General features: G+C 36.7%; 1 protein-coding gene across 5 annotated transcripts in view; it reads left to right on the top strand.

Moving 5' to 3' along the window:
- The first annotated feature begins 417 nt into the window (after positions 1 to 417).
- Positions 418 to 18927, top strand: part of Nova1 (NOVA alternative splicing regulator 1) — a 121089-nt gene continuing 102579 nt past the window's right edge. For 2 of the 5 annotated variants that reach the window (XM_021179364.3, XM_021179363.3), the window contains exons 1-2: positions 418 to 992; positions 2576 to 2719. In XM_021179364.3, the coding sequence (XP_021035023.1) occupies positions 857 to 992; positions 2576 to 2719 (280 nt within the window). In that variant the 5' untranslated portion in view covers positions 418 to 856. Of the gene's footprint in view, positions 993 to 1150; positions 1569 to 2028; positions 2220 to 2575; positions 2720 to 18927 lie in introns of those variants that run through there. The other 3 variants (XM_029484826.2, XM_029484824.2, XM_029484825.2) reach the window with 3 other exon arrangements.

The raw sequence follows: 18927 nt of genomic DNA, 5'->3' as shown, positions 1-18927 counted from the left end.
TAGCCCAAACTGTCACCACCAAGTCCCAGCTGGACCAGGATCCCGCCCGGCTCCCTCGCTCGGCTGTCATTGGCTGCTGCTGCCGTCACTCCCCGCACGGCTCCGCCTCCCCGCCTAGCGCGTTTTGTGGACCCCTCGGTTTCCGCGGCAAGCCGCTGACGTTTGCCTGAGCGGCGTTGCCTGGGCCCCGCGACCTTTCACCCCGCCTCCCCGCGGGAGCGCCCCGGCCCGCTCCGCGCCCCCGCCAAGCCCGCGCGCCCCCGCCAAGCCCGCGCGCGCCCGCCGCCCCGCAGGCGGAGACTCCGGCGCGGAGGCCGGCCCCGCGCGGCGCGTGTGGGAGTCGCGGCCCCTCGCGGCCCCCGCCCGCCGCCCCCCACGCGCGGGAGACACGATGAGCGCGGGCGGGCGGCAGCGGCGCGGAGCAGCGCAGGCGGCACACGCGCCCAGGCAGCGGCGGCGGCGGCAGCAGCGGGAGCGAGCGCCGCGTTAGCCGGGTCCGCCGCTCCGGCCGCCCGCCGCCGCTCCTCCTCCCGCTCATTCACTCGCCCTCCTCCCGGCCGCCCGCGCCTCCTCCGCTCATTCACTCCCGCTCTGCCCGCCGCTTTCTTCTCCTTCTTCACCCTCCGGCTCCCACACCCCCTCCATTCCCGCTCCTAGCCGACACTGCACTGCAGCTGCTCCGCGCCCTGCCCCCTCCCCAGTGAGCACATCAGCCACACTGCTCGCCGCCTCAGACTGCTATTGATCCGATTAAAGAAAAAAAAAAAAAAAACCTTAGCAACCCCAAACGAGAAAAAAAAAAAAGCCAAAACAAAAGGGAGCCGCTTCTCCCGGTGCAGCGGCAGGAACTGCAAGCATGATGGCGGCAGCTCCCATTCAGCAGAACGGGACCCATACGGGGGTTCCCATAGATCTGGACCCGCCGGACTCGCGGAAAAGGCCGCTTGAAGCGCCCCCTGAAGCCGGCAGCACCAAGAGGACCAACACGGGCGGTGGGTATCGCTTCCGCCTCCCGCCCCGTCCCCGCCGCCCTCCCGCGCCGTGGCGGCTGCCGCCGGCCGTCCCGCGCCCCCTCCCCTGCACCTGCCCCGGCCCCGTCTCATCAAGATGGCGACCCGGGGTTCTGAGCCGACCCGCTCGCCCCAGCCGGTGCTGGCCCCGGCGACAGGGTCCGCTCCCAGGGCCGCCCCCCGCGAGAGGTGATGGCCGCCTGAAGATGCGCGCTGCATTTAACAGTCTGATCAAATAAATAAATAAATGGCACTTGGGTAGCGGCTTGCAGATGCTGGGGGCACCGGAGACTTTTGCCTCTGTTCATCCCCTTGCTCTGGGCCACAAGTAGTATGCAAAATCTTGATGAGTGCATGCCCTGAGCGCACTTACATGGTCGGTACAAATATCGCATTGATTTGTCTTCAAGGGTATGCATACGAGGGGGGTGTCTGGTACGGTGACTTGTTAGTTAACATCCTGCGCTTCCTCGGAAGATGAGTTATAACGGGACCGCTATCGCTTCTTCATTTGCACTGGAGTCATCTTAACAATGCATCCAATGCATCGAAGCAGAGGTGAATTTATCTCCAGCATATACATTAGAAATGGATGGGGGTCTTGTGAGTGGCACATCGCAAAAAATTCGGAATACTCGTTCGCAGTAAAGAGCTGGATTTACCGAGAAGTTTCCTATTTAAGACGTGATCAGGTTGACGGAAACTAAAGTTTATGGAGTTGGCTTTATTTTCTGAAACATTTCATTTTTCTTTTTTTTTTTCACGGCTCATCGAACCTCCCCCGCCCCCGTCTCCGTTTTATGGTTCTTTTGGAGAGGGAGCATTATCTATTTGGTGACTTTGGAGTGTATTTAGAATAAATAACTCGTAAGCTTTTTAGTATTGGCAAGATTCTTCTTAAGGTCTTTTAATTAATGAGCTTAGCCGAGATCATAGTAGACTTAGAAGTGCCACGGAAATACATCAGGATTACTTAGATTCTCAGTCCAGCACACTGACGCTTTTTTTTCCCTTGGCAGTTTCTCACGGCTTAGAATACTCCCTACAGTTTGGGTGGACTATTTTGCAGGAAGATGGTTGTTTGTATACTTAAAGTCGGATATAGCCAGTGATTAATTGCAGTCTTTTATGTTTGCTATGACAGACAAATTTAGCGGATCACTACTTACAGTGTTGGATTTTTTTTCATCTTCAGTATGTTAAGTGAAGGTTTGTCATGTTCTAAATCTCTGAAGTTTTGTTAAAGGGTCAGTTTCTTTCATTTTGCCATGGTAACCACAGAATTGGAAGACTTTCATGTTTGGAGTAACAACTGGAATTTACTCCCCAGTCTCTATCGTATTGCAAATTGTTAGAATGTGTGAATCCCGCAAACTGGGGAAGATTTTGTAAATGCTTGTTTTTCAGTGTAATTGGTGGTTTTCATTCCTTAAGCATTTTAAAGTGCTGTTTTCTGCAATTCTACGTCCATTGGTGTAGTTGATGTTTTCTCTCTGGAGGGTGGGTTGGGAATTCAAAGTTTAAAATGATCATGTTAATCAAATGTATTTCTTTACATTTTTCAGAAGACGGCCAGTACTTTCTAAAGGTTCTCATACCTAGTTATGCTGCTGGATCTATAATTGGGAAGGGAGGACAGACAATTGTTCAGTTGCAAAAAGAAACTGGAGCCACTATCAAGCTGTCTAAATCCAAAGATTTTTATCCAGGTAGGTGAAATGGTAAAGAAATTGATGAATTCCCCAAGGAAAAACACCAAATATCTACATGTGTTGTGTGTTGTCTTAAAAAAAATGTTTTTTTAAATGATGAAGATCTGAGTGTTACATTAGCATACATTGTGGAATTTTTTTCAGCGTATTTCCATTGTTGTTCATGTTTTCTCCCCCATTAATTGATATACTGTGTATGTGATTTAGACTAATGGTGAGATAATTCTCTGCATGCTTTGGAATGCTAATTGCTAGCACAAAAACTTAAAAATTAGAGCTAGAACCCTGGACAGTTGGCATAAGGAAATGTGGTTCCTCTGAAGTTTGCAGACATCATTGTCATGACAATTAGTTTAGTGTGAATTCAGAGTAGGGGGCTGGGTGGTTTCTTAAAGAATGGACCATTTACTTCTGCATCCATTATGTACCTCTTTCTGCTTGGTTGCTTTGTTTGTTGGCCTTGGATGGAGTAAAGAGGACAAGTGCGGTCTCTTCAGATATTTAAAATACTTTAGTAATCTAATTGGGATAAGAAATTTACTACGCTGACATGCAAGATGTGGACTAGTGTTTTAGAATTTGTGTTCAGAGCCATATTTGATTGAAATACTTTACAGTGTGGGACAGTAACCTGCTAGATCATCGCAGGTTTCCTAGGTTGATTGATTGTGTGGATTTGGCTTCTCATTTTTCTGTTTGTTTGGTTTGGTTTTCCTTGTTGTTGGTTTTGCTTTGTTTTGTTTTGTTTTGTTTTACTTTTGGGCTCCTCCATTCGTGCTGTGCATTTCCTCAGGTTCATCTTTTTCTTTTCTTTCTCCTCAGTTCCATTCCTCCTCAGTGTATGTAGTGAAATCACAGTGGACTAGTGCAACCCCCGGTGATAGATATCGTTAGCTCATCTGCTTTGCTTAGCTCTCGCTTTCAGTCATTTTTCAGGAGGTTGTTTTAGTTTTATGACTGTAAAAATGTTAATTCAGTGCTGAAGTGAGCTATACTGCTTAGTGTTTTCCTGATGGAAAAGAAAGCAGAATTGCTTTCAGAGGTCTTGGCTACCAAGAGCTCTATAGCACTCAGACACTGGCATGGACCGAGGGAGGCTCAACCCTTGGAGAACTTCCTTTTCACAGCTAATCATCTGGGTTAGAAACCGACCATGCACTGGAAAAGGTTTAGGAATGGCTGACGCTTTACTAGTTGAACACACTACTTTTGGGGGAAATATTAAATGTAATAAACGGATGTGTAACCTGTTAGCTACTGTGGCTCTCTAAAGTTTGCCGAAGGCTCTCCTCATCTCGGGAAACTTTCCCTATGCAGTTGGAAAGTTTAATATATTCATGGTGGTGCATTGAACAGGTATATTATAATAAAAATCAGTGTGGAATTGTGAAAATACTTAGTTTAAATAAAAGCACTCAAAAGAGCTTGATTGCAGAATTAATAACATGATAGATCTAGGAAGAGCTGCAGTGGCAAATTAAATACCCTGTCAATAGATGAAAATGAAAATGCTTTTCTGCATTATACATGAGGTGCTGTCAGATACATAGGGTGTTACAGAAAATTGATGTTTAGCCAGGATATTCCAAATAGCGAATTAAATGCCTTTTCACTTGAATGTAGTTTATTTTCAGTGTGCTGGAAAGGATGCACTAGGAATTAAATCTTTTGTTTCTAGTCCACTTATTTTTACATTTTTTTTGGTTACCTGAAAATTACTTATTTTATTTATGATGTGAAGATGTTATTTATAAATAGCAAGAATTTTCTTTTGGGGGAAAAATGAGAAGCTGCAATGCTTTGAATAAAATCTTGTTCATGTAGTGACGTAACCTGACCAGGAATGAGTTAAAGCATCAGCTAAAAGATGGCTCATTCCTGGCCTCTAACAGGTGGGAGTCAGTATAGGCTATGATATCAGTTTTAAGGATAAAACAAATCCCTGGAGTTTCTAGGAATCTTTAAGAATTCTCAATAGTTTGTATTAAATTGCAATTTTAATTCAATAATTAACTCTTTGAACAGACTCATCTCCACTCTACAGATAGACAGATTTTCCTCTGTTTTCTTGTCACACTTGACTAGACCTTGTAAAATTATCTAGGGTCTTAGTATTATTCAGTCTAAGAGCCTTTGGGCTTTTTTTTCTACCTTCTTGTCCATAACAATACTTGCTGTGCACACATCCAGATGAACTAAATTAGAAACCGTGATTCATATTGTTGAGTTACAAAGAAGATCCTATAGGGTTCTGCAGTGATATAGCAGCCCATATTTGTATGTCTCAGATAAATACATCCGTATGCACACAAACATGTATTTATGATTGCCGTGTTCTACCAGAATGAGCGTTCCTGGGGTTTATTTCAGGGAAGCATTTTTTTTTTTCTGGTTCTTGTTTGGTTATAGCATATTTGGGGGAAAATACAACTTAGTTTTAGAAACTACTAGAGTTACTCAAATTACTTATCATTTAAAATTAAGTGTAAGTGTATTGTTAAACATTTAGTAAAAATACTAAATGTATTTCAAAACTTTCTCCAAGATGCTTGCCCCAGAATACAGTGACCTTTTGAAGCATTTTAATACACCTCAACTCAAATAATGGGCACATGTCAAAAACTGTAGCTAATATAATTTCGATAAACCTGCTTATCTTTTAGGTCAGATTGTGTCTTTGTTATATTATAAGCAAACCTACATTTCTGAGTAAAGATTTATAATGTTCAGTCAAAATGAAGGAGACAAAACAAATTGTATGAATTTATTAAGGTTTATATAGCTAAACATTGTATGTATTTATTTCAGTGTATCATGTATGGAGTGACTAGGGGAATTGTGTAATGTGGCATTGAAAAGGACATTTCTATCATTGGAATCAGGAGAAAATGACCCACTAGTAGATTATACTTTGTGTTCTGTATATTTCTTCTCTATATTGATACACTAGGACTCAGTCTTCCAGGATACCGACTTCTCATTGGTGATTTAGGAATGTAGCTTTCTCTTAACTTGATTCAAGAAATCTGATTGGACTTATTTATGTATTCTTTTATAAGTAGGTTACACAGAGATGATGGTGGTTAAAAGCTGCTTTCTTATTGTAGAGGCTGAATTACTGTCTGCATTCTCAGAAGGGTGGTTGTGTTATTTTTTTTTAAATTCTTTTTCTTGTCATCTGATGATTTATTTTTATTAATGGATTGATTTTTATCTGTTAAAGTTAAATACATGGTTCAAGTTTGTTGTTAAAGAAACTTACTGAACACATTAATTATTAGTTGGGAATAATAAAGAATATACCAATATTTTCATGTGTGCCTTGAATATTAGAATATCTCATCCATGATGTGTTTCTGTTCGTTGACACTGGAGTCACCCCTGATGCCAATCAAACAGGACTCTTTTACTATATAAGGCTGGAATCTATGTCTGTGGTTTTCATGTTGTTTTACTGTGTATGACTTGTTATAAACCTGAGTCATTTTTAACATATAGTATTTTTTTATATTGCTTAAGTTGAGATTTGAATATGTTCCTTTCGATTCTTCAAATTCTGACCTAGTGGTGTCCAATGTAGGTGATGTTTTAAAAAAAAATAAAAGTCTTTTATCCATTTAGTTTTTTGATAGTGAAAAAGAAGACTGACTGTAAGTTAAAATTCTTTCAGTGAAAGAACTGCATTGCACCATTTTTGTTTTGACGTGGTAAGATTCAGTGGTTTATTTAACTTTTAGGGTTGAAATTGAGTTATATCTATATGTCTCTTTGTACAGCCATATAGATAAAATCAGAGAAAGTCAACTTTAAACTGGATGTTTTGTTTATGCTTTTGAAGAAAAGTATTTTGGCGATATTGGCAATGAATGCCACATGGATATCATTTTCCTCATAGCTTTTCAAAGTTTCAAGATACACGTTTTTCTATTATCTCAGCTGTAAAATATCTTAGAAATTTATCGATACACATTTTAAGGCAAGATCAATACATTGACAGAATGATAACATGTAGAGAAAATAGGGTATTTTGGTCTCCTGACTTGTTGGTTGGTGTAACGTGATGGTTACCACTCTCTGCAGTACTGACTTCAGTGGTACCAGAGAGTTTGCTATCCATGAAGCGTTTTTCCCTTATACTTAAACTTGTTATGTCTATGTTTGAGATAGTACCTACTCTTGTGGGTGACTTTATATCTTCCTTTTCCAAATCCTTACGTAAAGGAAACATACTGTTCACATAGACAATAAATAGTATTGCTCAATATTTTGCTTTATTGTGATTTTTAATATTTCATTTTCATATTTTAGCCATAGGAATTCTTTACATGGGAAAGAATGTTATTGGTATGCCATAATATTTATGAACATATAAATATACCTTTTCCGCTACTCTGGAAAATGCAAACCCTTGGTGGCAGGGGCTTCCAGAATGAGGAATTAGCATAACATGCCTTGGGTGTTTGCCTTATTTGCTGACTTTCATTTCCCTTCGACATTGGATCCCTACCCCTGAATTAACAAATTGTTAAACAGTACTAGCTTATAGGATTGATGTTTTCATGAGTTTTTATGGCACGATGTCACTTTGAAGTGTGTTGTTTGAAGCCATCTGTGTTTTAGAAAAATAGTCCATTTGAAACATGTAAAATTGTAAGGCCACAATCTCACATGACTGTACAGACACCGTGCCACATGATTTTAGCAATAGTGAACAGAATTGGTAAAATAGTTGAATATATGTGTTTTGAGAATGTTGAGGATGCTTTATATTAATATACCAAGAAGAATAAACGATCCATGGCATAGAAATCCTAAGTAATATGTGGTATTTGCTAGAAATCCCAGACAATCAGCCAGCTCTCAACAATTTGTATATCATTATAATTACTTATTTTGCTATAGCCTAAGATGATATTTCTGTTTAGTTTATGCAAGTACTATTAATTATATACATCATGTCACCTGTTATCTAAACTTCTGCACTTCGTAAGCATATCTTATAAAACTGTAGAGTTCGGTCCCACTTCCTTTGCCCCAGGAGCAAATACAGTGTTCAATCTGAGGCTGAAGGGAAGGTGGTGGGAGATTTGTGCTTGATTGCCATCTCATTTCCATCTTTGGCTACAGCTCTAGCATAAAGTTAAACAACATCTGCAGAGATCTGACTGACAAACATCTCTCTGGGACTCATCACTGCAGCTTGCAGCAGGTGCATTCAGCTTTGCAGTTCTTTCCAAAAAGAGGTTGGTTGGTTCTAACACTTATCAGTAGACCAGAGGGAACAAGTGACTCCGGAGAAGTGGTTGGTTGTCACTTGTCCGGAGCTGGAATACTACAGGTAATTGGAATGGACTGGTGGGAACCACAGCAGTGCATGTCTCACAATGCATTGCAGCTGCTGTGCAGCTTAATTAACCCGACCCTCAGAGACTGAAGTGTTATGGTAGAAATCTCAACATCCAAGAAGCAATGCTATTCAATATATATATACTTATATATTTATATTGAAAAATATAGAAAGCATATATATATATATATATATATATATGATTACGTTGTTGCAGTTACCATTTTCTTCATCTTTAAAGATAGAGCATTCTCACACTTTTAATTTTAATATTTGAATATTTGTAGGTGAAATGATTTTTTTAATATCCTGATGGAAATTCAAGTAAGAAAGGACCCGTGCTTTAGGGTTGAGACAAACGTAAGAGGCATTTAAATTTCTAAATGCCTAAATTCTGCAAATGCATTTTAAAACCATGAGTGAGTAAAAATATCTTGTACTTAAAAAAATATATATTAGGTTAATATTTCTTAATTATTTTAGGTTGACATTTGATTAGTTTTATAAGAGCAATAATACACTTATGTTTCAGTCATATCTTTTAAGAATTTGAGGGTGTTAGAAAGGTACTTTACAAAGTATTTTAAAGTGCTCCCATAAACATGAGAGTTATAACCTATTTTAAAAATCTTATCTTAGAGCTAAATATAATAGTTCTGCTGAAAAATTGTGTTACAATAAACTTAAACACTAAAAGTAAAAACTGAAGAAAACTGTCTGCCACATATTGCTTTTTCAAAACTTCCTTAATCTGTCTGAGGTATCGACTTACATATGATTTGTAGTATGCATACAAATACCTTTTGGGCTCTCACACATATCAGTAAGTATATCTTATTGCAGTCTTGTGTTTGTAGGATTTTGAATGAAAACCAGTTTCTAACATTCACACAGAATCTGGTAAGATGCTACCACATTTCAGTGTAGTGGAAATGTAAACACAGCAAAAGACATCTTAAAGAGCATGCAGAGCAGTTGGTCCCCAAATTTGTGTTGGCTTTGCTAATTTGATGTTTTTGAATGCATGGACTCTAACTTGTTGATACACAGGAATGGTAACGTTCAGAACTTATACCAATCAAATGTATCATTCTTTTTTTTTTTTTCATGAAGATTTTTTTTTTTCAATTTTGATACCAGGAATTACAAGTAGTAATGTGACCATGTGAAATTGACATATGACTGCTTCACATGCATAGGTCACTGTGACTTTACAAGACTTAATGAAGACAGAGAAAGAGTAAACATCTGAAGACTGCAAACACTTTCTCTTTTTGCTGATAATGTCTTAGATAATTTTAGTATTTTGAATTTTAAGCCCTGATGTAGACATCATTCCATGACAGACCTTGACCATGCACAGATACTGTGTGCATGTCACCAGCGTTCAGCTGCTTCTTCCTGCAGGGCCTGGCATAGCATTACTGACAGGACCAGATGAGAAATGAAAGCAGTATCTTGAGGGTTTTTTTTTTTTTTTTTTAAACAAGATGATTCAGGTAAGATTAATTGGGATAGAAAATTCATTTTTGGCTATTCTTAAAGTAAATTTTATTCAGTAAATATTCAAAATTATTATTTTTTATTTGTAGATATACTTAGGTTTTACTATTTAGTATATGTAATTTTTGGCAAATTTTACTGTAACTCCAGCAACTTTTAAATTTTAGAGGATATTTTTCTCATGAAATGTGCATATACTTTCTGAAGGTTGGAGAAATAAGTTCTTTTCATTTTGCAGATTTTTGAGATTCATTTTACTTTGAAACCGTGTAATTCCATTTATAGGGAGGATTATCACACAACTTCAATAGCTGAGATTTCAAGCCCTTTGTTCCTTTTAATGTGATAAATGCTGATTCAGTCTGATGTTAATGAAAGTGGTTCTCATCAAAGTTAATACTTTACTGCTCTAGGATTAGGTTGAGGTTGACTGTGTTTTAAGGCCTGTTCTTTGTGGGGAGTAAAGGTGTGGCCATTTCAGTAGCACAGACCAATATAGAGTATTCTTTTTTCCTTATTGTATTAATACAAACCATTCTATTTATTAATATTGTAGAACATAATTTTTCAGTTTTGGTCAAAACAACAGAGATGTTACAGATGAATTAACATTTATTTAGGAGAGTTTGTCATATGAATTGTCTTAAGTTATATTTTTTCTAGGATTAATGATAATCAAGAAAACATGAAAATAACTTTAAACCTAATTAAAAATCAAAACCAAAGCCTAACCATCTTGGTTTCATTGACTGTAGTCTTTCTGGAATCTTCTCTCGCCTAATGATTCTGTGTTAGACGTTTCCTTCGAGTTGTTCAGCTCTAGACAGCTATTTCGTCCGCTTATTAGGTTGACTGCAAAGCATCCTTTCTTCCTTAAAGGAATCTGGCCCTGTGCTTCTGAGAAATTGTGATTTGTTAATGCTTCCAATCCTTGAATTTAATTATACATATTTGGTGGTATCTTTACCAGAAATGTAGTAAGTCCGAAGCTCTCTGTTTAAAGGGTTTGGGGTAATGGTGGACTTGTGGGATTGACTGAAAGTGGGGAGCTTAGTCCTGCTGTCCCCCCAGAGCTTAGAGCTAGAGCTCAGCAAGGCAGGGAAGAGTGGGATGTTCTGTGCAGGGCTGCAGTATGCCTGCTGTCCTCTTAACCTGGAATATGCTTTCTGATTGCCTTTGAAGTACAGTCAGAAACTCACCATTTTACTTGACATTGTTTTTCTTTTCCTTTTTGGATATGACTTAGAAAGTATGTTCCTTTTCTTTCCCCAGTTTTAAATGAATGCATCCGATTTTGCATAACCAAGGTGGAAACTCAGTGTGGTTATCTTGTGAGTAGTGTTTTTGTAGCTGGTTTGCTTCTGTGGAGGTGTAGTAGCAGTGCTTCTGCCCTTGTGCACATTAACTGGAAGTTGCACTTTACATTATAAATAGCTGTCTTGTTCGGTTGTTTCTATTTACCTACAATAGGACTCTGAAAATGATGGCTTTATACGGGTTGTTAATTTCTATAACTGGTTACGACTCTATTTATAAGGTTATTTTTCTTTGCTTCTAGTTTTCCTTAGCTCAATGACTTTTTTCTCATTAAAAATAGTATTGATCTTGTTTTTTTTTTTTTTTTTAAATGTTGACTTTCTGTGTCAATCTTTGCTTCCAAGGATTATAGGACTTCTTCAAATTTAGAAACTTTTATTTTTAAAACAACGACAACAACAACAAAAACAAAAACAACAAAAACTTCCCTAAGTGTGTCAAGTTTTACTAGATAGTCATAATGGTTAAAAAAGAATTTGAATATGACTAAGTATAAAACAACATGAGTCCAAGCTAACTGTACTAATTGATAAGTTTCTATTTGAAACATTATTCTTTCTTGCTTGAAGATCCAGTTCATTAAATTTTCTACTTTTCTGTCCATTAGCCCTTTTAAGCCACTGGTCCTTATGATGCATCCTGGAGGAGTCTTTTCTAATATCATTATTTAACTGTTTAGTATGATTTCGAAGCTTTCTCTTATATAGCTTTAAGTTGAAACAAAAGACTTTAGTGATAAGCTTCACTCATCAGATGTATATTTGGGTTAAGTTTCATTGGGGTGGGAGGTTAGTAGCATCCTTCCTGCAGGCTCTTCTTTCAATGTGTAGTCCAGTGTTTTAATCACAGGGGACACTAGATGTTTAAGTGGATATAAATGTATGTATTATGTATGTGTGTATGTATGCATGTATGTGTGTGTGTATGTATGAATGAATTGTGGTTTCCTGTATAAATTAGGGAAGATTATCTTGATTGTTTATATATGTGTGTGCGTGCGTGTGTGTGTGTGTGTGTGTGTGTGTTTCTAGCTTACTTTGATAGACAGCGTGTGTTATATGTGTGTTTATGTGTGTGGACAATATGTGACAAAAACTGGCATTGCTGAAAACCTTAAGAACTGAGCTCAGGAATTACAGGATAGGCCAGGTATTGATAAGGATTAAGAAAGAGAAATGGAGTGAGGGCAAACCATCTTGCTTCCCTTTGAACATGTGGTCTTGTGTGAAGGAACGCATATCATCATTCTTGAGAGAACTTCAAAGCCACATCTGAAATGAAGACTGTCTTTAATATAATCTGACTTAAGCAACACAAACTACTTAGAAATATTTAACAAAGAGTTTGAAAGAAACTGTATATAAGAGTATGGAATTCTGTCACTTTATAGTTGGGGCTGCATGCCTACATGCCTAGTAAAATCTAGGAACCACTAGTGATTTTTCTGATATACTTTGGAAATTATCATTATTAACTAAGTAATGAAGAGCGACATGAAAAATATGAGTGTTAAATATTGTATATATAATGTAGCTTCATATGTTCTTATCTATCTGTAGTGAGGAAGTTAATATGTAATTTTTTTGAAAGAATTTTTAACATCACTATATGATGCTGGGCAAATGACTTTTATTGTTAGTCAAAAGGAATGTATACCAGCTATAAAATAGAATATAACTTATTTGCTTAGGTCTTTCAATTAATTAACTATTTTAAATTGATATTAATATACATTCGTGTATTTAAAAATTAATATCTAGGAAAGGCGAAATTTTGTATATATTAAAACAAGAATAAAAACAAAACAAAACAAACAAACAAAACCCTAAAGCCAAAAACCCTCCTGTAGACCAGTGGGTTAAAGACCCCAGTCAAAGGTCTACCTAGCCACTTACGTGCTCTTCTCTTCCTCAGCGTAGGTACAGTCTGACGATTTGATGGACTTCGGTGTGCCCTCCTTGGGCTAGAATTAAGTATAAAATTATCTGATGGTTTTTATTTTTAACCAGTGAGATTAAAAAACAAGGTTTTAAGAACACATCACTAACGTATGGTTGTAGGAAAGTTTGGCAACTATTGAGAGAATTCTGTAGAGAAGTTGATTTCCCTCCTCATACTAGAGGTTTGGAAGGAGTCTGCAGATTTCAATGAGAAGCTGACAGGAATTAGAGGGGTGAGTTTTAAGCTTCTTTTTGGAAGGTTGCTTTGAAGCAAAGAGACTGAAAGCACATAAACATGAAAATATGAAAACAAATCCCAGCTATCCAGACGTCTAGGCAGCTTTGCCTTCCTTGGGTAAGAGCTGGATTTTGCCAATGGGTGGCATATGTAGAGTTCAGAAGTACCATGAAGCCTTTTGTGTTTGCTGTTTCTGTGTTTCTAGTGGTCATTGATAAGCACTGTGGATATTTGTATAGATATCTGAGAAACGATGTAGTTCTTGTAAATGACAAATATAGGTAAAACATTTAAAATACATCTGTTATACCTGTCCAATGACTGACAGTGATACTAACATTAAAAATCTGTCTGTATAAATATAAATAGATCTGTCTGAGAAACCTCTACCCATTACTGTTCCAGTTGTCTGAAAGACTTCATTCTGATACTGAGCAGCCTGAGTTTCTGTATATGAACTATAGGTAGAATCGGAGGTAAATTTATATAGAAAGGAAAGACAATTGGAAAGGCAAGAGAACTGGGGATACAAAAGAGATGTCAAGAAATTCAAATTGTCTTTAATGAAGTAATTATGTGCCAAACCTGGAATTAAAAATGTGAATGACAAATGTCAATGAAAGCTGTCTTGCAAGCATGCAGCAGATCTCTGGATACAGGTCTGTGTTTGACACGGGTGTACTTACATATCTTCTGTATTTGCATGTTTAAAGTTACTATCCGATTACTTTCTTTAATTAGTTTGCATTTGACACCCAACCGCTAAAATTGTATATGTGAAAACATTTCCCTTAGTACTCAAATCCCTTGAATATATAGTCATGTCTAGCTTTTTGGCATGTGAAAGTTACAAATAATGTTTAAGCTGTTGAAGTTTAATGATTTACACAATGAGTACAATTATGTGTGTTTTCTGTTTCTTTTTAATGTGTGAATTAGATGCCATTCAGACACCAAAAGTATAGTATATTACAGAAATACTGCTGTGTTACAACAGTGGAAATGAAAATTGTGTTATTTATTTGTTGTGGATTTTCTGTAATGTCCTTGTTCTGTTTAGAATTTTATTGTATTACTGAAATTTGGAACTATTAGTTTTATCCTTGGCAACTAAAGTTTATAAACTATTAATTTACTTAATTGACATTTTTATCAATTTCAAATGAATTTTACAAATGACTGTAGGAAATATGACCCTGTTTTTGTCACTTGGAAAATTAACTTCAAGTCTACCATTTTTATACACATTTGTAAAATAATTGGCTACTATAGAGCAGCACTAAAAATTGAACATCTGAAGTGACATTAGGCAGCAGATGGGGATTTAAAATACAAATATTCAATGTGTAATCTTTATTTAAGTGCTATTCTAGGTTCAATAATACCAGTTGTTTAACTCAAGGTTTAATTCAATATTTTTAAAAAGCTTTACAAAAAACCCTTCTGTCCTTGGTCTCCACATTATGGCATGCTTTCATAATGTAGTATGATGTCATCCCTTGCTTTTGAAGTGGTAGATAATATGGGTCAGCACTGTCAAATTTTTGCAGAACAGATACAGTTGTTTTGACAAAAATTTTATGGTTTTATGTTTGTATTATTTTAAAATAATTTAAAAATATGTATTTTAAACAAACTCTGACTTTTGAATGACAATTTATTTTGTGTTTATACTTTATATGACTGAACATTTTCAACCACATTTTGTCCATGGTAGTATTTAAACTTAGTTCCTCTACATTATTGACTTATTCTAATAAAGAGGAGGGATTTTGTTTCTAAAGTTTTATTCACTTTTAGCTACATTGGTGTACTTGACACCATTCTTGTTTAAAAAGCAGAACAGCACTGCAAAGGAAAACACAAACTGATAATGAACTGTGGTAACGGAGTAAATGGGCTGCATGTGACAGCTTAGGTGGGCATACATCTCAAATGGCACGCTGGAGGGACTGCAAAGCTAGGCTTTGGAGTTCTAAAGAAGAATCTGCTACTTATACCATAGACTCTTGGACTTACAATTTGGACCCATCTTTTACTTTGTAAATCCTTACTTTCAACTTTTGTAAAAATATTTTTCTTGTTGGAGTTAAGATTAGAATTTGTCCTAGTTACTGGATACTGACTTTGGAATCACTCTTTGTGTGTGTGTGTGTGTGGTTTTGTTAAGGAGTTAATAAAATAATACTAGTATATTTTTAATGCTAGTATTACATGTCCAAATGATTTCAAAATGTAAATGTTTAGGAATTGAAATAACATTTTTTAATTTTAGAAAAATATATACTTTAATAGAAATAGTTTTAAAGTTTTGTTTAGTCTTCACAGAAATTATTTAATAAATAGTAAGTCCTGTCCTTTAGTGAATGTATCTTCAACTTTGAGTTTATGTTGCTTTCTTGGAAATAATGTTAGTTTTATAATTTTTAAAAGTACTGTTTTTATCAAGTTTTTCTTGAAAGTCCTTGAAATTATTCAGAATATGTCATTAATAATAAGTAGAAATGCCATAAAATTGGCATAGATAATTTATGTGTAAATACAGACCATTTACACTGGTGCAGAATAAATATAATTCTGTTTGAGGAATGTTTTAAAGGGAGTTTGGATTTGGGGAGTTTTTCAGTTAGTATTTAAATTTTATTTACTTATTGGGTTATAAATTGCCCCTTTGGAAGAGACATACTGGGAATTTGTCTGCACAGGTTCACACTGTCTCTGTCAGGCTTAAGGGACAGAGTGATGACCTTGAATTTAGAATTCTGGACCGCACCACCCAAAGTTGCTGAATGTTTATCAATCCAAGCTTCATGACAGCTTAGATTACTGTTACTGATATCAATTCCTAAAGTGTCAGGGTCAGTAGGAATTTTCATCTCCATTTTCAAATTAGTTTAGAAAACAGTATGGCAAAATAAGAATGACATGTGATAGCGAACTTAGTAATGAACCTGGCTTCTGAATTCTGGCTTGTCACTTCATTGAATTACTTACAGATTTTAGATTGGAAATAAAGTATTTAAAGTTTAGATCACCAAATAGCCATATCAGTCCATTATTTAAAGTTGATCAGATATTATGAATAAGTTGATAAGATTTCTTTCTGAAAATTCTGCTAATTAATAACTTGTCATTAAAAGATTTAATAGTTTGTCTAGAGAAATGTGAACAAAGTTGATACTTATGTGTCCTCTGTTCATACTGATACTAAAATCTCTGAAATTGCATTACATTTTGAGGTTATTTATATGAGATGATTTTAAGCTTCTTAGTTTATCCTGTTAGATCTTGCTTTTTAATTTTAAGTTATAGATGGTTGTAACCATAATATTATGTAAATTATAGGCAAGGCCAGAAAGGTCTAGATGGATTTTTATGATACATCCAAGTCACTTAAATAATAACTATAAGCAAAACTTGCATGAAGAAAACATGCCATATGCATGATACAGTATGATTCTGTGTGTCTTGGTGCCTTCTGTGGTTGAAGTCAGATGTGCTGGTGTGTTACCAGTGTGAACCTAACTGGCTCCCCAACTGTGCCATTTTGGTCAAAGTTAAAAATCTTCATGGAATTCGACTTTTAAAAAGTCTCCTTAGTTTGGTTTTCTCTCACAGTTTTTTCAAAGTTTGGAGCAAATACCAGTAAAAGAAAGCTGTATAACTATACCACAGAGTGTATGTGATACAACTGTTTTATAACCAGAATTAGTTTTTTCGATATAGTGACAAGATTTTTGAAATAGTAAAACATCATCTGAATATGAGTTTGATTGCATTATTGATTTATGAGAGTTAAGTATATTAGTCCACTTCATTTCTGTTTGTATATGCAAATGAACAGTATGGGAATCATGAACAAGGAACCTTAGCAGGGCTGTTCCGGGAGTTAGTAAACTGAGTCATGTATAGTGCCAGGGTTGCAGTACCTCATGACACTGAGATCGGGAAATTCTTGTGTACTGAGCACTGGATTTGGAACAGTGTAGATGATCATTTGTAAGTCCTGTTCTTCAGATTTCCTTTAACTGGGTAGATAAATGGACTGGTTTTGGCAAGATTTTTAACTTTTAATTCATGTGCTTGCAGTTTCCATATACTGCAAGAACTAAAACATTTTAGTGATATATTCTACTAAAAGTGTCTTTTCGGGGTTGTGTTTTATTCATTTCCATTTTTCAACAGTGCACATATTCTTAAGTGCTATTACACTAAAATTTTATATGTGTCATTCTGTGTAAAAATCATACATAAACATCTGCTTTTACATGACATATATTAAATTACATATTCTTTCATTGAATATTTGATCTTGTATCATAACAAGACAAAGTCATTTGTTTGACTGTGATGTTGTGGACATAAATTTACTGAGACGAACTGATTCCTAAATTAAAAACTAATCTTAGAGAACATTTCATTGTATAGCACAAATTTAATTAGGAATATTATTAAATGATCCAAGAAAACTAAACAATAAAATAGTTTCTAAAAGGCTATTTAATATCAAAAGTATTGTGGGCCCAAGTTTTTAAGCCATGCAATTATTCCTAGTTAGGGTCTATATATGTGATTGAATGGGAGTGACATTAAGTGTTAAGGTTCACACTGGACCGACTTTCATGCCTCTCTACTAGAGGCTACTAAGATCTTTCCCTGACTCTTTTTGTATCAAGATATAGTTTTAGAAGTAGAAACATGAGCTAGGCCATAAGCAGCTACATTCTTACTTGCAAGATTGGTTTGAAATAATTAATTGCAAAACCCCCTCCAGCCATCTTCACTGATAATTTTATTTCCCATTTCACAGAAGTAAGTGTTCGAGAAGTGTCTTAAGTTAGTGAGACCAGACCACCTGTATAATTGTATGTATCAGTGTCTGCATGAGGATCTTGCCTTCTCTTTTTTGAGACAAGACCTTAGTGGCACCCAGTAGGCTGGCCTCTATCCTGGTTCTACTTCCTGGACTTCAGGAATACAGGTGTGTGCCAGTTTGCTCAGCTAGATTTGCTGTTGTCTTGATTTGGCAAACATCTCTGCCTAGAATAAACCAGTTTCTATTTTAAGATTTCATCTCATCTTACCTCCTCCCACAACTTTATCATTCTTTCCTCTTTTCTCACCCTGTTGGAATGTATTTTTTTTCAGTAATGTGCTATAATTTCTTCATTGCATGCAGAACAAAAGGCATGTTCCCCTCATTGCTATTAACAGTTAGAAGCATCAGTCCATGCCTGCACAACTTCCCATTTCTTTCCTGTTTCAATCATGAACCTATCTCATGGAATTTTCACCCCATCCTTCCAGCACAGCCCTCGTTTGTCTATGACAGCATTTCTAAACAATGCCCTGCCTCCTCTTCAGCACAAATCTCTGCTGTGCTGTAACCTCAGGTTGTATTTTCTGTATTCTTGTCATTTCTGGCCTCAGATCTTGAACAGTTTTCCTTTTGTATTCAGTTTTGCTGTTTGTCATTCTACCCAGTGTCATGGCTTTACATAATCTTCTTTAATGTTTGCATTTCTCAGCTGCTTACTTTATTGTTGTACATTAGAATGAAATATGACTTTTACCTACCCTGCTGATGCTCTTAGTCTTCCAGTTCATCTTCTTGCACACTCTTCTGCACCCGAATTGTAACTTCATCCATTTCGTTTCAAAGGTCCTAAGCCTTGCAGTTACCTTCATCTTTGCTGTCAAGCTCCACATCTAGTCCACCAATATGATTCTGATTGCCTTCAAGATTGTTGCCTTAAAGGAAAACCAACTAGCCAAGACCAAAACAATATTAAAAGTACAGGAAAACATGCTGCAGACCTCCATTCTATCGTGTGTGTCTAAATAAAAATTAAACTCACGT

Source organism: Mus caroli, unplaced genomic scaffold (genome assembly GCF_978045245.1).
Source record: "Mus caroli unplaced genomic scaffold, Mus_caroli_1 scaffold_14, whole genome shotgun sequence".
NCBI lineage: Eukaryota > Metazoa > Chordata > Mammalia > Rodentia > Muridae > Mus > Mus caroli.
Note: the sequence above shows the minus strand (reverse complement) of the source record. Positions and strands in the feature narration are given on the sequence as shown.